Source organism: Ptychodera flava, chromosome 15 (assembly GCF_041260155.1).
Source record: "Ptychodera flava strain L36383 chromosome 15, AS_Pfla_20210202, whole genome shotgun sequence".
NCBI classification, from domain to species: Eukaryota; Metazoa; Hemichordata; class Enteropneusta; family Ptychoderidae; genus Ptychodera; species Ptychodera flava.
In genome coordinates, this window is record NC_091942.1 from 24,033,462 (window position 1) to 24,053,692 (window position 20,231).

The 20,231-nt window shown below is 36.2% G+C and overlaps 1 protein-coding gene across 4 annotated transcripts in view; it reads left to right on the plus strand.

The window, feature by feature from the left end:
• LOC139151626 (unconventional myosin-X-like) overlaps positions 1 to 20,231 on the plus strand; it is a 113,290-nt gene that overhangs the window by 24,363 nt on the left and 68,696 nt on the right. The window contains exon 1 of one of the 4 annotated variants that reach the window (XM_070724551.1): positions 16,970 to 17,357. The exons of 2 other annotated variants lie outside the window; for them this stretch is intronic. In XM_070724551.1, the coding sequence (XP_070580652.1) occupies positions 17,279 to 17,357 (79 nt within the window). In that variant the 5' untranslated portion in view covers positions 16,970 to 17,278. Of the gene's footprint in view, positions 1 to 16,969; positions 17,358 to 20,231 lie in introns of those variants that run through there. One more of the 4 variants, XR_011556466.1, reaches the window with a different exon arrangement.

Below are 20,231 nucleotides of genomic sequence, written 5' to 3' on the forward strand. Positions count from 1 at the left end.
GACTGTCGGCTAAGATAAGACCATTCAGACCCTATTATTTGGCTTCAGGCGCTACCACATGCATTTGTAGTGTCTGTGTATAACCAGTCAATTACGATTCTTGCACCAGAGAGCTGGCTTTCCGCATTGCAAAACAAACTTCACACCCTCTGCAGCAGATGCAGATGAAAATCAAATTGTAGAGTTATAGTACATGTGCTGATATACCGGTACTTGCAAGACATGAAGAAAACCTGGGTTTCCAGAGCTATAGGCTCGGAAGATGACGACTGGAAGCAGTTCCGGCGTTCAAGCCTGACGATGTGCAAAGGACTTCTCCAGGAGCTTTCCGAATGCTGCGGGGGTCTCCAGATGAGCTTGAAGGAATCTAATTCCGGTAATTAGTTACCTTTTTGACCATTTACAAGTAAACTGTAGCATGCTAAATTTACAAAGCAAACTATGCTAATGCTGTTTTTCCTTGCAATAATTTCTGTCTGCTGTTGAGAAATTGCAGTTAAAAACAATTTTTTTCTTTAGTGATAATCGAGTGATGAGTGTTAGGACAAGAATAGCATTGCTTTTGGTTGAGAAACAGTATCAACAAGCTGCAACCACCTGTTGATTTCCCTGCAAAGAACAATATCAGAATAGATATAGAAGAGACTGAAGTACAAAAATAGAGTAGAAATTTAGTTCATTGTCCTAATAAGAAGAGGAAATACTTTTTACCCTCCATTCTGCAGTTGACAATATAGTTATTGTAATTTCAGTTTATTTGTAAGTATGAGCAGTGATGAAGTATTTGTGTAATGAAATATAGGGTCATAAAAAACTAACCCGTTCCATGATAGATCATGAATTTGAGATGTTCTGGCATGGCCATTCTACTGATTCCACTATATGCAATCAAATGTTGAACAGAAGCCATTTGCGAAAACCCCTGAAAATCACGTAACATTCAGAGACAAATACTTCTGCTCATAGCTGCTTTACAGTGTCAGTAGATCTGCACCCCTGCTTTAGGTGGGTTATCATGATATTCTTTTGTACTACTGAAAAGTAAGTTTCCTTTCTTTCTTCATACCAAAAGTGCTGCGAAAAACCATAAGACTTTTAGAATTTTCCTCCCCTGCCGCAGGGTTTGAAAGAGGGGAGCAAAAGGAGGGGAGGGAATTTATTCATCACTCTATTTTGAAAACAGTTTTGCCCTGGAACTATTGTATTGGTATGCATGGTCTGATGATGCAATTGTTTTTGTGATAAAACAGCTGGCTTCCTTAGTAGCAGGGTCTTCCATTGATGACGTTCATGTACAAGAGTTTGGGTGAAATTTCCCTTTTTAGTTCTAATGTGGCGTTAATAATCTGATATCTGAATAGTGGTATTTACAATTGGATTGAAGCACTGATATGTATATGAACTCAACCACTATACTACCTTATAGTTATATAACTGGTCTTCAGGGGATTGAGGTATGTCATGTGTGCACTGTATGTGTCGGAAAGAGCATTCATCCTAATTTGGCAGAAACCGAGGAGAAGTTTAAACTTTACAGGCTTAGTTAAGTGTCAGCACTGACACTTTCACATTTTCTAATTTTTTATGATTTCTCCACACTGAAAGTGGTGTCTTGGAATGAAGCTATACTTTATCCACAACTTAAATCTATCACTTTTACTTCCCTTGGTATCCCCAGTAAATGGTATGATCCAATGCAAACTGGCTGTCGTCAGACTTTCGTATTTCCAAGGATAGGGATGCTTAGGCAGGGAATGATGTAGATCTTGAGTGGTACAAACTTGAAGGATATGTTCTTTACATCAATGATACATTGTGATCTCCATCAAGTGTTCTCTGAATTCAGAGATTTCTTCATTGCTGTCAAACATCTCTTGCCAATACATGTCTACACTGAACCTATGAAAAAGACTTAAACCCTACAGTGGTAACATATGATGTATGCTTTGCTACCATTTCTTGCATTGCTGGTCAGCTGTGGTAAAGATGGCCAAACTCACAATGTGTAATTAGCAACTAGCATGGCGACATCACCAGCAATAGCTGTCTGACTTCTCTGCCCTCCCCATTGTTCCTGGATGTCAGTTGGCCGACACACAGGCTTAACCAGGCTGGCTCCTGATCACAGACATCTTTTAGAGTGTGAGAGTGCAAGATACAACATTCCCTTTGTGCATGCTATGCCAGGCGTGACACAAACCCATAAACAGTCCCATGCAACATAAAGTATAAAATATAAGAAATGGGAAAAAATACGTTTTTCTGCGAGACCTCTTTCAAATCTTATTTGTTCATGAGGTACCGATATATTGTAAATGTTGTCAATTTCTTTGATTAGAAATATTCTAAAATGATGAATGACAAGATATACCATTACGATATGTGTTTTGTTAACTCATTTTAATGTTCATCTCTTTTTACAGTTACATGTAAGTTTGCTCGTAGCTCTTCCTTTCTAGCCAAACTGTGGCAACAAAATTAAGCTAGTGGAAGAGAAATTTTTCTCATCCAAATCAGCTTTCCCTTAATCCTTACCAAAATTTGTGTCTTTTGCTTTTTTAAGCCACTTAACCACCAAATATTTATGAATGAATTATTGATTGGTGATTCCACTAAATCCAGAAAGTAGATATGATATAGATGTACCGTAGACCCTTGAGGAATTGTCGAGGGTCTCAGGATGTACTGATAAATATTTTACAGTGTATATATCAAAATACAGATGAGTTGAGTGTTTTTTTCAGCTGTGCTTGAAGAGACTTTTCCAAGTAACTTTTCACCGTAGAGGGATTGTAAAGGTCTAATTTGTACCAGTCACATGGAAATCATGAGTGTTTGGAAAGTAGGTAATGTATGGTGTATGATCTGACTTTGAATTTTATTCAGTTTAAATGCATGCCATATACAGGGGACTTTCATTCAACTGAACAAAAATGCCAACCATTAAAAGTATCTGGTGATAAAATGCTGTAAAGAAGAAAACTGTATAATGAATGCAGTGAACTTTTTAAGATAGAAACAAAATCTTTACATTCATAAAAACTCCGTTATTTGTATTTGAGTGCATTGTAATATGTGTATCATGAAAAATCTTCATAAACACATCAGCAGTCCGATACCTAAAATCTCATATTGTTTGAGCATTTTCCTTTTCATTTAATGCTGTAAAATGTATGTAACAGTTGGATATAAAAAGCAAAGAGAAATATAGCTTTAATTATAAACTCAAATTATTGTCAAATTTTGAAAATTTTCTTTTTTGTTGTCATTTTCTAGTCTGATTGTGAAATGGTACATCCATTTACATATTGTGATAACAGATCTGAAAATTGTATGTTTACTTTGTACTTTAGCCAGCTGCACAACGTCATTTTCTGCCTGCAAATTTCCCCAAATATTTAAATTTAACGATACACTTCCTAGTGTACACTGACATAGAACAATTTAAATTAAATTCATTTACGTTAAATTAAATTCATTGTTAACTCTTATCATCTTCCATCGGTGCTTGTCAAATTGACATTCTCAACAAGTTAACCATGAAAGGCACTTGTATTGTAACCAGTGATTTTGAGTCGGTGAAATGGAAGTTTAATTTCCTGACTCCCGTGATACTGACGTACAGCAGATATACAATAATCAAATATTTATAACACAGTGTCTATAGCGTGGGCGTGCTACCGTGTTCGGCTTTTGATGCTGGCTTTGTCGCTACATCTGTTTGATTGAAAAGCAATGAAATGACATCAATTCCATAGTGTCTCAAAGAATGTGGGGGTAAATAGATACACAATGTCTATGGACCTGGTAGTGTATTGTTTCCACATTTGAAGTATTTCAAGGGAACTGTGGTGTGGATAGGTTGAATGAATCGTTTTAACCCATTACCTTGCTATCATAACCAGAACTGAAACCACCAGAAAGCTTTATTACTGAAGTCAAGATTATTTTATTGTCAGGAATTGCATAAGGCAGTGTTATCAGATGCCATAAAATCCCCCAAAATCTACACTTGTTTCCAATGTGTGGATTTGTAGCATTGACATTGTGTAACATGTTGGTTCCCAGTGTACATTCCAGTGTTGAGACAGCCACCGTGTCTTTGTCCCCTAGACAATGACACTACCTACCATGTCAAGGTAATCCACCCACTCGAAGGATCTCCAACTCAATTAAACTAATCAGATTATGCAAATCAGCTTGCTTTGTTCCCGGCCCGTTTTCAATGCCTAGGTGTAGAATTTACTGTAATTGTTGTGTACTTTCACTGTATTGAATTGCCACAGAGAAAGGTGAGAAAGGAATGTTATAGTGGTCAGTTTTGAACCAACCCTATTCAGGTTTGAAGGCTCGTATCATGACACATCAATAAATTGTTTGAACGACTTCAAAAAGAGAAGTAGCCATGTTGTAATAGAGACTGATGAATAAGTCAAATGTGGCTGATCAGATTAGAAACTTTTGGAAAGCAGTTTTCAGGACATATAGGTAGAGCAGAAATATCCATCATCTTGGTTGAAACTCAATATTGATCTGGACTAGTCTGTGTAATCCAGTTGTAGAAAATGGTGTGATTTTTCCCCAAATAATCTGTGTTCATTGGCACGTTTTATCAGGCTTTTACATTACTTTTTTATGGTTTTATTGACATTTTTACAAAATTTACACATACACCACGTATTCCCCATGTTGGCAACCTGTTGATCAAAAACACCAATGGGAATGTCGACAGGGTCATAACTGTAGAGATATCCTTACATCCTTACAGGTAAAAATTCTATCAAACTCATAACTTGTTGTATGAAAAATCTGTCCTGATTGGAACTATCCACTGAGTAGAGATGCACGCATAATGACAAATGTCACTGCACTTACTCAGTTTCACTGGAAGCAAGTTTCGGTTCTGCATCTGCAAAGATTGTAGCAAGAGAAAACCCATCTTCTCTGAGAACATGATTATGCCAGCATATCTGTAGTGATGTGGTCGCTAGGCGCTGTTACCTAGGTAATCTAATCATGCAGCACAGCTGACAAACCTGACAACTCACAGTTTACCAGAGGCAATATGACATACCCTGTATGTATACAATCAGTCATGTCAAAATGAGTGATACTTAACACACACTGTCTTTTGTGACGTACATTTACCATGTCAAAACTGACCTCCCCTGACTCCAAGGCATCAGTTACAGTGAGAAAGCAAATTTGTTGTCAGCCAGGGGGTTGAAGTTTTATTACCTTTACATGATTCTAGATGAAGAGCATAGAGAAAACTCACCCAACCGATTCATTGCTGTCAGACAAACCATTTCCCAACACTGAGGTGTCAACTTTCTTGCTTTGTCTCCCAGAGAGGCCGGCTCACTTGTGCTTGGACCATTACTCCTGTTTTGAATGTCCAAACATCAGTGCTGTTTTCAGGTGACATCATCGACTTTCCTGTATGGGACAATGTAAACACTAATTTTGCATGTACGGATAGATATGACATCCCACTTGAAAGACAAACTGTACAGTAAATGTTGACACTGTTGTAGTTTTAGCATTCTATTTACATGGTCCTTCCAAATTCTATGGAGGTGTATTTTTAAAAAAGTACAGGTTTTGAGTTTTTATCCCTGATTTTCTGTTTGTCTTCATGTCTTTCAGATGTTTGAAATCATTGCACCTGGCCCAAAGCAGTATCGCATGCTTTTATCTTAACAGAGTGATTTCCTTTCCAAAATATTTCTTATAATTTGTGGTTTTTTTAATGAATATAGATTAACTTCAATTCTTGAATTGTGAATGAATTAAATACAAGAATTGTATTTCAATTGCAGTGAATCTCTCAGGAAAGTCTTTCTTGTGACGTCTTGAATACAGAAACATACTTTCCAAGAGTAAAGCATTGTTGCTGACATGTGTTCCTCTGCCAGAATCCTGTTCTTTGCTTCCACTATTCGTTATTCTGCAAATGACCTTTAATATATACTCAAAAAAAATATGTTTTTAGTCCCCACTTAACAAAGTTGGGAACGGAGACTTGGGTTCCGTCCATCTGCATGTGTATAATTGTATTATGTGTCTTTCCGTTGGGAGCTGTTTCTCGGACAGGACTGATTATCCTCAAACTTGGTAATGGACAACTTACTATGGCATGAATTTGCATATTTGGGAAAATGCTCCCTGAATAAATTTGCAAATCATGGTTTAACTTTGTTTGGTTGACAGTGTAAATTGAAATATTTACCAGATAATGTCTCTGTTGTTCCACAACATCTCATCTGGTCATACTTTTGAAGTTTTCAAATGAAGGCATTTCATCTATATAAAAAGGCAAGTAATGAAGAAAGACATTCTAAAAAGCTGCAGTTCATTCTGAAATGTTCAGGAAACATTTTTCTGCCAATTTCAACCCTAGTTTGATATTTTTGGTCATTTTCTTTTCATCCTATAAAGGAGGTAACCTGGATATTATCTTTTCAGAAAAAATTTATGGAATCTTGATTATACAATAGTTTGTGAAAGATCACATTCAGCAGTTTGGTATTGAATACACACAATTATTAACAGAAATGAATGGTGAAACAAAATTACTGTAAAAAACTGGAAATATTACTCTGATGTATGAAGCATGAATATGTTACATTAATCATGAAACATATTCCCAAATTGTTTATGATTGAGGACTATGTTTCCTTAATTTGAGATCTAACTCATGAAGTATTCATGAAACATTCACAAAATATTCTGATCAGATGAAAATTGATATTTTTATATGTCTCTGGGTTTGCTTCATTTTATAAATGATTAAATTTGCTTGAAGCACTTCTCTGTTGGCTTTGTTTGTGCTGCATAGTTTATAATTCATTCTGCTTTCTGAGGACATGAAGGCATTTCTTTAGCAAAGGCTACAAAATGGTGAAAAAGTTGTGAAGTTTGGTGATCCTATCATTTAAAACAAATATCATTAGTTGTGTCATTCCTTTATTTTATTTGTTCGGAGGATGAGAGAGAGTTATACGATCACTAAGGATGGAGGGAGGGGGAGGGATAGGGTGGTGACTTGGCAACTAATTTGTTTGCTTGATTTCTGCTATAAAAGAACCTTGATGAGATTTTCATTATTGTCATTCAGTACAACACACATTTTCTTCTTTTTGATAAAGTATGTTGAAATATTTTAAAAGCATTAGACTCAGTGATGCATTTGCACTGTGCATAATATACAATGTTGTTGAATCCCAGCGCAGGTTAAAATTCAGTGGTTGACAATTGCAGCAGAAAATTACACACGTACAGTGGGTTCTGGCAAGTCGAACACTGGACATTTATTTCCACAAGACTTCATGTCTAACATTTTACTGACAAAACAGAAATACCAGAAAATACTCCTAAAGTAATTACAGCTAATAATGTAGCTTTAATTTTGATCTTCGCCAAATGAGAATACTCAGATTTCTGTAATGACCCATTATTTATTTGTCTACTGAAGGCAGATAACCTCCAATTTGTGTTTCAATAATTGAATGTGTACATTGGGTAATGAACTGATTAATTGGCTAAACATACACAGGTAATGCTATCAGTTTACTTGAAGCACTAGAAAGTAGGGTATATTAATTTGACTTTATTGCCAATTATGACAAAGGACAGTGGAAAATAAGAGTTTATGATAATTGTTGTAAAAATACCATTTGTTTGTTTAAATAGAAAAAAATTCATATGACTTCTGCAAGAAAATCAATTTTGTATTCTCTTCATATTACGGGTCAGTCACAATCAGGGTGCGCTAGATGATTTTCATTTGTTATGGACATATATCTGCTATTCAGACTGATATTATATTGCTTATTTGTTTCTAATAAATAGTAATAGTTGTAACTAACTTGGTCACATACAGAAATATTGCATATATTGTGCAGGTTTGGTTGTACATCCACAAAAATGCCTTTAAAAACTGTAAAAAGTAGCGTTATGCTGTTTCACTTCAACTCAACTCAATTCAACTTCAAAATGTACTTAATTTCAAAATGGTTTTTTGGAACACAGTGTTAAAATTGTGGAATTTTTAGCTTACATATGTTATTGCAGAATACCTAACCTTTCTTTCACAAGTTATTTCATGTGATTATGTGCATCAGAACAGAAATTGTGGTATTTTTACCAAAACTGTAACATCGTTATGTTTTTTGTGTTTTATGACCATAAGTACATATACCTTTAGTTTATATGTAGAAAAATGGATAAAATATTGTAATATTTAATTTAATTCCAACCTCAACATCCATGGCAAGCATTTTATACACCAAAATTTAAATAAAATTGCATATTGTATTGTTTTGTGAATAAATGAAAATGGAGATCGTTGTGGTCGGAATTTCTTGTAGCGTCCGTGACACACTCATATCTTAAGGACAACAGGAGTTGTAAAAGATCTGTTGTCACAGGCCTAAGTGTCAATAGGTGCCTACCTTAAATAAATTATATCATTACTGTCCTTTGCGTTCACTATTAATATTCCTAAAATATGGAAATGTAGCATCCGTGACGGTGTAGCGTCCGTGACGGTGTTTACTACATAGTCATAATTAATAACTATTTAAAACATTTTAAAGCAGTTAATCCACTGAAACATATAAATACTAGTGTGTATTGTGTGTACATACATGGAGTTGGGTTACAAAATGTCTTCAAGGCATAAAATTGTAAATTTGCACAAAATTGATTTTTTAAAAAGTAATAAAACACTCAAAAAGTTATGTTGAGCCTCAACTGTAACACTTAGATTGGTGTTTTTTAATAATGCAGTAATTATATTGAATATGTTATTTGAATTCTAGGGAAAAGAACAATGAATTCTGTGCTGTATATGCATTTATTATTGTGTATTCCATTTCAATTCATTATGTCACGGATGCTACAATAAAATGCAAACATTGCTTTTCAGATTATAAGCCAATCTAAATGTGAAATAACCACCACATTTTGTTTTGTTATCACATTTTGAATTTTAAAAAATCAAGGGGGTAAGAAATGACATTTGTGTGAAAACTCTGTCTCAACCACTTTCACATATTTAGAAGGCAGAGAGTACAGATACATTACAGAACAGAGGTCAAAGGTTGGCAGACTACATCTCTGATCTCCAGCCTCACATAGGTGTGTGTGTGCCCCATCCTGACAGGTGTTAGAACAGCTGCAAGCCATTTGGATTTCTGGGGTGGTGTGTTAGGTACATTGTGGCAAATTTTATTGTGGGACCACAGGTCAAAGTTTAACAACCTGTCGCTCTAGCCTGATCTAGGTGTCTTGTTTTATCTTGGTTTTACACTTAAAGGCACAAGCAATGTTAACTTCTGTGTTTGTTGATGTATTGAAAGTTTATTACTGGTATAGACATTTTTCACATACTCAAACTGATTTTTGCAGTAGTTGCTATAGCTTTCTTGTTCAATTTAAAGAAATTGTCAATGTTTTGACACAATTTTCACAATTCAAATGTTTGATAGAGAAAGGTTTTGGAGAAAAGAGAAAGAAAAAACCAGATTGTTAATTGCTTTTTATATTTCAAATTGACCTAACTTTCAAGTTAAATTTTGGTAGCGTCCGTGACAAAATTACATGTCATACTAAACAGAAAATATTTTAGAAAGAAGTTCATTTTGATTACACTGAATGGTATAAGTATTGTTGCTAAAGCATGGTTAATTCAGGACAATAAAACTTTTAAGTAAAGCATACCAGCGGAAGGACAGAGAGAAGTTGAAAGTCCTATTAAAAAATATGATCAATATTGTTGTATTTCTCACTAAACTTGAGGTTGTGTTTATTCATGGAAAAATTAAGTAAATCATACCAAGTATAGCTTATTTTAATGCCAATATGCATCTTTATATTGTAATAACATAAGAAAGCATTAACAAATCATTGTTTACAATTTTATTATGACATTTGTGTTTCATGTACTACAACATTTCTGTAGCGTCCGTGACACTGCGTCAACCATATAAAACAATGTGCACTGTGGTAATACTAATGACGTTTGTTTCACCAAATTTTAGGAATATATGCCCTATACCATAACCTTTCAACATATTATTTAACTGGACAGTTATCACGAACTTGAAATTTTGACCTAAGTGACACACTCTAGCGCACCCTGATTGTGACTGACCCGTTAGGAAGCTCACGAAAATGTGTTTGCTGACTGCTGTCAATGCTTGTTCATGAAGAATCTCTAAAACTTAAAAGAAAGTGCAACTCTGTTGCCAAGCGACCATGTGCAATGTGTTTTGTTAAAAATCATTGCTGAGGTGATCTTCTGTTTGTACATTCATGAAATAACAGTTGGGGAAGTGGATTGGCTTTTGAATCACTTGGTGTAGATTTGGTGGCAACAGACTCTCCTTTCAAATCACATCATTTCCCTTATGTCTCCGGTCAATTGCTCCGTCATTGTTCCTAGAAATCATTTAAACGTTCGACAAGATCATTGCCGGAAATTGTCACCGATCGGATATTGTTGCTAGTCGCTTGTCTGTCTCCTCACTGGAGTCATGACTGTTTATTGCAAGTTAATTGCTTGAGTTAAATAATTTGACTCCAGGGTTTTGATATGGCTTTTTATCATGCTTAATGGTGGGCTTAATCATAAAAAATTCAAACTTCCATGAAGTGTGTTAATTTTTAATGACATTTCCTGTTCGTTTCCTGACTGCACTCTGGTAAAGTATACGTCTCATTTTCCTTCACAAAGAATAAAAGATCCAAGCATTTTGCAAGGGTACATTGAAGGACTTGGAAATAGAGAAAAATGCTTGAATAATCATCATGTCGACTTTTGTATAAATTAAATTGATCATCTATCCTTTGATGCATGTTGTTTTGGCAGGCTTTTATATTTCAGCAAATATAAAGCAAAACACATCAAGGAAACAACATACCGACATACAATGTAAGCGGCCTTCATAGAAGCAATTCCAACAATATTTTTACAGTTTTTCACTGACTAGGTGCAAAGTAAGTTGGTAACTTAAGAGCTGACAGGGAAAATATGTCGCACTTATAGCAATACAATCTGAAACATAACACCCATTAAATATTCCCAATGGTATGCCAGGTACATTCAGATAGGCTAGATCAATTGCTTCATTTTTTGCCCGCCAGACAAATCATTTTACAGGGGAGACTGGGAGCTTCTTTGCTGCAGATAATTTACAGAGATACCGTTATCTTTGGAGGGATGAAGGACATAAAATCTGATAAAACTTAAGCTCCTTATCATCCTTGCCTATGCAGTGTTGTATTTTATCGCGTACGAGGTTTTATTGGAAACGGTAGTGAAAATTTACAATTTTTGTCAAAAATAATTAAAGCTACAGTGTTGGTGTTTTTTCCCTTCTTCTCAATCATGTCAGTATACTTTGAGTACCAGATCCATCTTTCAGATATCCGATGAAGTAGCAATAATATAGATATTTTCTCTGTGGTTATGTTGTAGTAGTTTATTTAAACCTTTTCCTGCCAAGTCCATATTTCACCACCAGGTCAAGAAGGTTAAAATTGATGAAACACAACATATTCCATATGGTGTATTTTAACATAATACTGTACATTTGAAGGCTGTTGAAAACATAAATACTGTAAACTTGATTTTTTTTGACTAAAGATGCTATAACAGACCAAGCCAAGTGGGTTAAAATACATCATGTTTTGGCTCAATACCGCTTTACGGTATACTGACTTGGCTGGTGGGGAAGTGACACTGTCTGGCAGGAAAAGGGTTAACACTCCCGTTAATACTGCGTCTTCACTCTCTGTTTCCACCATGTTTTTCAAGTCTTGTCAGATCTAACTCTTCGTACACAGGCATTCCACATAGCTCATTGTTTCACTGTTGTTTCTGTAGCCAGCCATTTCCTGAAAAAAAGAAAAAGCCCTTTTTCATTTGACATTGGTAATGATTGTTTCTCATCCACAGCTTGAAAGAGTACAGCATTGAAAGAAAAACCTGAAAGCTTGAAAATTGTCCAAAATGTTTCCAAAGAAACCTAACAAGATGGGAAACAATCAATGGTTATAAACAGCTTTTTGGGTGACTCTGGCTTTTCACAGCAAACCAGGCGTAATTAAGAAACTATCTTGTTTTGGTGTCGCACAGAATAGACAGTTGTCAACAAATGTAATCAGTAGAGTGAACACATGCTCAGTGAGTAATTAGCCTTGAGCCTTTCGTTTCCAGAATAACTTTATCTCTCCCCCTGGACAATCGGGCACATGTTTTTATTTTGATTTGCCTCAGGTCAGACCGAAATGCTCTTCAGGGCCAATGCACTTCCAGCTTTGGATCTTTGTTTCATTTGGAGCGTGTCGATGTATATACTGTCTGTTTTGGATGTGTCCAATGATACCATACCAACAGTTTGGTCATTGATGCCTGTATTGTCTCTCTTTAGTTCAATCCTGATCATGAGCCTACAGTAGTTTCCAGTTTCTAGGTTACCTTGTTTAGTTTACCTGCGGTTGCCTGGATATTGTTTACCTGCAGTTGCTAGGAAACGATTTCCTCCCCTAGATAGCATGTTGTCAAAGAGTGAGTATATAAATGACAGGTCTTTCGTTGTTGTTTTTTATGACATCATTACAATTGACTGCACAAACTAATGAGGTCATCACAAGTGGCTTTATTTGTTAATGGCTATCCAAACCCAACTGAATGAACAGTACGTCAAAAGCCAAATGTGTGTAATGTATTGGAAAGATGATCAGGATTTCCAAAGAACCATTGAAATAATGTAGTGGTGAAAGAATTTGTTAATATCCTCCAAGTTTTTAGAAATGCAGCATCAGTCCAAGTTTGTAGAAATGCAGTACTCTTAGTACAAATGTATGGTGATTATTGGTATCTGTCAATTAAATATGTGTCAAAAGTTTTCATGATTTTTGTGGGCTAAATAATTTCTGATGATGGACAGTTTTGTTCAAACACTGTCACAGATTAATAGCTAATTCTGGATAACATCTGTGATGCATAAGCCACCTTCTCCATAACAATATTTTCTAAGTGATAAAATTTCAAATGTAAGTTCTTACAATTGTAGCATTTGACTTTTATCTCTTTTCATGATACTGCAATGCATGCTGGGAAAGCACAACTACTTTCCCATTGATAAATTGACAATGCCTAAGAAGCTTATCAAATTGGTATAGAAGTCATGGCTTTGCCACTTTGTGGAAATTAATTTTCTTTCCTTATACTGTAACATCTTTGTTTGTCCATTGTTGCCATGTTACAAACTTGTATGAGAAAGCGTATTGCCATTTTATAAACTTATAAGATAAAGTGGATATCAACTTCTGGTAGTGTTCGGGCAGCCATAATATACATGTATGTTTCATTTAATATTTGAACTACCAGAATTTTATATTGTCCCCTTGCCTTCCTTGGCAAATTTGGTCCTCTAAAGTGGTACATAGAGGTGATTTAGTCAACCCTCCAACCCAATTTTTATGCCATGTATGTCGGCAAAATTTAGGAGGGGGAGGGGTTTGAACCAGTTTAATAGTGACTGCCGGCATGGAAGCTTCTCTTTCACAGCACAAAATTGTTATTACCGAACATTAAGTGGTAAAATTGCACTTGTGGTAAGTGTTTCGACTTAAAGTTGAATGTATATAGTGAGCTGGTTTACAGGAAGATCGTATTCACTATCCAAAAGAATGTAAAGCATATCCATCCCTAAAAAAAACTAGATCTTGTTTCGTCCCTCTTACTAGGTACCTAATGATCAATGCCAGCGAAATCGCATATCAGAATAATCTAGTCAATATTTGCCCAAATAAGAATTCCATTGAATATTGTATTCTGTTACGTCAAATTATCCTCAGATCTCAAGACAACAATAATTGGTTTACAATAACAAGGAACTTATCCGTTTACGGTACTCAATTGGCATCAATACATAAACCTTGATTGATTTTTGTCCAAAATGCTGATGGAAGAAATCTCTGAAAGAAGCAGTGCAGTAGTTGCCTGCCAGACTGAAACTCTATACTCACAATCAAGACTCAAGTCTTATCTTGGTGGCAGATATATGAATCCAGGAAGTTCTCCATTGATTATCCTTCATCCATCAATACAGTCAATTGTATCTTGTAGGCGAGATAGCTGATGTACAGTATTAGTGATCATCCGTGCTTTGAAATTCTTGCCAGGGAGTATACATTTCAGGCAAATAGATCTATTTCAAATCAATATCAAATTAATTGCCTGATGTGCTACACTGCTGCAGAAGACTGAGCTCATTTTCTGACATCCTGCATTGCTTTGCACGACATATAGGACACTTATCCAGTTGCTTTCTGGGATACCAGCCTGGACAAGTTGCACTGCTGTTTTCTCACAGCTTTGAGCCTTTAGTGACAAACTGACACAGTTTCTAATTGACTCATTGATTTACATTATTAAAGGTAATATGTGCCAGGAAATTGAAAGACTTGAACTTTTGCTCATACTTTCCTCAACAAAACTTTCAACCATTCGCTTAAGGCTAGAACAAAAATCAGGGGGGTCAATGTGCAAATTTTGGTACGAGAAAAACAAACTAAGATACATAACATTTGCCAATATCTGAAATTCAAAATGGTGACCATCCCTGTGTTAAGTCTACGGATACAAATTAAAATTTTGATTTTCAGAATGCTAAGACAGTGAAAACTTCATTTATTCCAAGAGCTTCAAAATGACCCTCATAAACTGTAGATCAGAAAAGAATTGTAAAAATTTGAGTCCAAGTATCTGTACCTCAGGTGCATTATATTTTAAGCCTGATTTTGAACATAGAATCAGAAGTCTATATCACAAAATGCATGAAATGACTATTTTGCTACAGCATTAAGCGGACTGTGTTTGACATTATTGACATTGAAAATGACTCTAAAGTGACATTTGTACAGCTCAAGCCATAAACATGAGTTAATAAACAAATGTGGAATTTAACTTACAGCTGTGAAAAACATCTCTTTTAAACTCTCCCAAATTAACATCCGGCTTAGCCATAATGTTCAAACCCTATTGTTTTAAGTTCACAAGCACACGCCAGGAAACCTTGTTAGCAGACTCTAGTAATAGCTGTTTATTCTGCGAGAGGAAAAGACTAATAATTCTTGTTGTACACTGTCTCCTTTTGTTTCTTTTTCTAATAATTCATACAAATGTTAGTGCTCCAAATATAGGCATACCCATCTAATGGGTCATGATCATTTAGCTGAAACAATGAATTGGCAATTTATCATTGCTAGCTGTTCTTCTCTTTCCTGTCGCCCTGGTGTGCAAACAGCCACAGGTTCAATTACTCCACAAAGCCAAGGCTGGGTGTATGTTTGCACAGTGGAAACCCTTTTACTGTTGAATACTTTCTGTAATTCTGTGTTCCAGCTGAAAGGTTGAACATGTTTTGAAGCTCTGTCAGTAACCACAGCTGACGATCTTCCAGGACTGTACTCATCCTGTTCTCTTGAAAGTTGACCGCAATAATATGGGGAAAGTTAAAATCACAATGTCACCAGGGAAAGTTTCCCCTGTATCACCTGCGTCTTTGACCTCTTCAACCGCATGTTTGCACTGTGAAGTACGCCATGGGTTGTTAAGGTCTGTCAACATGCTCTTATGAATCTCTATACCAACAGGCACCTTGATATACAAACTTTACACACCGCTGAAATGTTTGTACCATCCATCGGTACCGCTGCAGGTGATCGTTTCAATGAAGTTGAAGCCAATGAGTGCACAAACGGATGACATCAGTGCTCAAAATAGAAAACTTGTCCATTCAGACAATACATTTACGCTGAAATTGGAGCCGTGTTCAGCAACAGACTGGCTGGAAAATCAAATTGAGAATTTTGACCTAGAACTTGTTCGGTGAACTGCAGTGAATAGAGTATCGTGTCGCAAACAGAGGAAGGTTACATACTACTCTGCAGTGATACATGTACTATTAAGGTTTTCTGGGAGGAGACCTTGAGCTTCAGAGGTTCAAAAAGCCATGAACAAATCAGCCCGCACAATATAGCTTACAGAACAATCTTCTAAAGAGACTGTTTCAGTTCCTCTAAGAACTTTATCTTGGAATTTTGAACCTATAAAGCTGAGGACTCTAGCCCAGAAGACCAAAATTCCATGGTGACTGGATGTATATGAACTTGTAAGTGAAGTTTGTCTAGCAAGAGATTGTGCCACGACTCTTCAAAGATAGGGTTATCATGGAACAGTGGAAAAATCTCATCACACTGGTCACTACTTCCATCTTTCTGAACTCTGAGGAAAATGTTTGTTTGGTTTATAGGAATCTGTAATTTTCATGGCTTGCTACAATAGCATTTCAAATAAATAAACATTTTGGCAATGATGAAAGAAAACGAATGCCGCAAACTACTCGAGCAGAGTATGACCAAGGTACCGCTCCTTTGTTTTTCTGTTGATGACAAATGAAATGAACTCAGATGCATTTTCCACTTCACAACTTTCATCCAAGGTCGGCAAAGTATTTGTACAGCCACTGTGCCAACAAGAATGTCTGGGAATGTGAGCCCACTGAAAAGATTTTCTATTATCAAATGTTCCACCCACATCTCTCCTTAGATTCCGATGATTTTTCCACAGTTTGTTAATTTCCTATGAGCCGCAAAGTTGTCGTAGGAGAGGCCATTTCAAAACAGCAGGTTGGTTTTGAACTTGTGGTTGGTTCTGCACAAAGAGGGGAGAACCTTTGGGAGAACCTTTGGGATGAAGCTTTGCTGACAACTTGCATAATTGTGCAAATGTCAATGATGTATAGAAGTGGCTGCAGAGAATATTTGTTTGTTTGTATAGCTAATGGTGTACGATTCTCTCCCACAAGAGGTGTTGCACACACCCCATAGATAAATGGTCTAGTCCTATTGAATATTGTAATTATCCAGGAGACTCCATAACAATTGACCACACACTGAAGGTATTCTGACTCCGAACAGCCAGTCTAGTGTTGATAGTTCCACAGAGTAGTGTGTATGAGCGTGTGGATTTAGCAGGAAAAAAACTTAGTTTGAAATGTCGCTCATGGGCTTAGCTGGGTTATAAATTCTGTCTTGGACTGTTTCTTCAACTTCCGCATCCTTTCACGGAGGAGCTCGGAGCTGCTGCAAACAATTTCCATTTCCGGAGACTGTGTATACTCTTACATGCACATGTGTAGGGGGTTAGTGCGCCGTGATTGGTGAAATAATTAATTGGCCGCCTGCTACACTCGTGAATATGTCTCTTATGATGAAGAGCTTTATCATAGACAAGTACTTTGAAGAAATGAAGCGCTCAACACCTGCAGACACTCAAGGTAAAAAAAGTCTGTTTTATTGCATATATACTCAGAGAAAAGGATGTCCATTCAACAACTATACACTGTCGGTAACAGTATGATGGGAGTTAATTGTTGTTTTACCATTTTGCATTAAGTTAAAAAAAAATCACCTTTCCTTTTCTCTCCTTGGATAAGGACTTTCTAGGGAGTAATATCACACTTCCCGTCAGTAAGGTCATAGCATTGACAATCAATTGTCCTGCTGTGTCATGCACAATTGATCGTTATGCGTTGGGCCATCAGAAGTGAAGTGCAGTCCAGCCTTCCCAGTAATGTTGCATTGCAAGTAGCATAGTTTGCAGTCCCCCACTGTGACAGCATTATAGTCTCTCATGCCATTTCCACTGTGAGGCTGCTCTATGCACGGCAAATACTTTCACCTTTAAAAAAAAAAGTCTTTATGGGAACTTTTTTGAGTGCATTGAAATGACTAATATGCTTTATACCCCGCTTTCCAAATGAATGAAATGTTCAATAACAAACCCGTGTCGGGTTGATGCAGAGTTTTTTTTGTGTGTGAAATGTTTTCACTCTCATTGAGCCTCGATGTAGTGTCAACACAAACACAATATGTCATTTGCTCTGTGCTTGTGAATGAGATCTTGTGTTTGTGGTCGGCCCTTTTTGACTTTGACCTTTCACTGCAAAGAATTTTGGAACTCAACAAAGAACATCTCATCAGTGGCCTAAAAGGGCATCAGCAGGCGTCAGCGTACAACAGACACCGCACCATAGAGCCCCACAGTTAGAAGGCCTTCAGGCTCATACTTATCTGTTGCCTATACTGGTTGTTGCAATTAAACCAAATGTCTTATGTTTTTATCATTCAACATGCTATCTATAATGACTTATAGCTTGCATAAAGGGTAAATGGAAAGAATAAACAACCTTGATTAGGAATTCTTGTAAAAACTAAGGTACATGCTTGTACACACATAATAGTAGCTGTGAGTTATTGCTGAACTTCAAACTCCATAGACATTGTATGTTATCCGTATTCTGATCATATATCGTCCATACCATTGTAATATTATCTTACTCTATGCGCTTGGCAGTGTGATATATTATTGGCATAAATACCCTGTAGTGATACAAACATGTATATCATCTGTCAGTCAATATCATAATGAGATGGCCATCTTGAATGACAGTTTAGTAGTCATGTCATTTCAATCATACTTATTTATTCAATAGTATTATTATACTAATAGTAATGACTTCCACAGCCGGCACCATTTATAGGCATTTCTGTCTAGTTTTTCCATCAAATTTTGTTCTCTTTGTGAAATACTTCACCAATATAAAATCCCCAAGTCTTATCCCATCAGTTCATTGATTCAACTCGTCACTATCGCCCATATGTGTATAAGATCCAATATTATGGTTGACACTTCAAGTTTGGTCCAAATTTAAATTCATTGGCAACAATCATGTTGCACATATGTTTTGTTGCCAAGGATACTTTGTTTTTTACCATAGCTAGGAAAGACGATGAAAATGTACATATTTTATTGAAGAAAAATATTTAAAATATTATTGAAAGTTACAGCTATTATTTCTTTAATCTTGTCAATATTGTTAATGGAAATTTTTTCTTGTCAGAACTTTACAAGTAGAGAAATATATTCCTGTTCGGTCGGATTTGTTTTTATCATTAATTTGGCTATGTATATACATCAATCCCATTGAGACCACACACAAACCAATTGCTCAGTGATATTAAACACTGAAACATTGTCAGAGAAAATGACTAGCACCGCCATTGAGCTACGGCCTGCCAAGGTTTGATGTACTTCAAAAAAGTCACGAAATTGCGGATAATGTAAATTCAACAAGTGATTTCCCATCGATTATCAATTTGACTCACACCATAGAGCATGTCCTCTACTTTGCGACAACAAAAGACAGACAAACAAAGATAAACAAAGATGTTTTGTGTATTTAATCCCTTTAGAGGTTAGCTTGATAGCATGCCAGGAAAAAACCCGACTATAACCTAATTAATGATACCACACTTGGAAAAACATTCGGAAACTTCTTCAATTATTTTTGTAACCTTGGCTCAACATCAGCGCCCCTAATCAAATCAAATAGGACTCTGTCATGTCTTTCTCCCCCTAATGTCTTTCAAAAACTCAAGGATTATTTGTAAATATCGGTCAGCCCATCTTAATTCACTTAAATGAAAATAACAGTCTGGTTAGGTGGTCTGTCTGCTAGACTGATCTGTTGATATTTCTGCGTATTCCCCTAGGCAGCTCTCCATAGCTTGTAAGTTTTCAACCCTGTAATTTATATTGTGAAAAAAACCCACATGGCCAGGTTAACCTGTTTGTGTGTAGCCTTCTAGTCAGGATGAAAAGTAACTCACTCACTGTGCATGCAGATCACAGTGGTGTTAGTTTAACCCTATCACCCCTTTCCAATATATATATAGGTCCAGTAACCCTATTTAGAACAAAGGGGGATTGTACCAATGTCTGTGGTATAAGGGTGACGGCCTACAGGCTATGCCTAAATGTGACACTGAACAGGCTATTGTCATTTATCCTCAGCTTCTTTGATGTAATATGCCCACACGGCTGAACAACAGTTTGTTAAGGGAAGTTGTGATTTCACTTTGGTGACAACCCTTTTGGCTTGTCTTTACAACTCCCTCACTCCCATGCCCTCTATATATGTTCAGCTATCCTTTGGGAATGTACAGTACCAAAACCTGTTTGGGAGAAGGATTAAAATATCAACATGCTATTTTACCAATGCGGATATTACCAATATGCAACTGTAGGATAGCATATGAAGCATTATTTATAGATGAGTCATTCAAACAACAAATATTGGACTATTTTA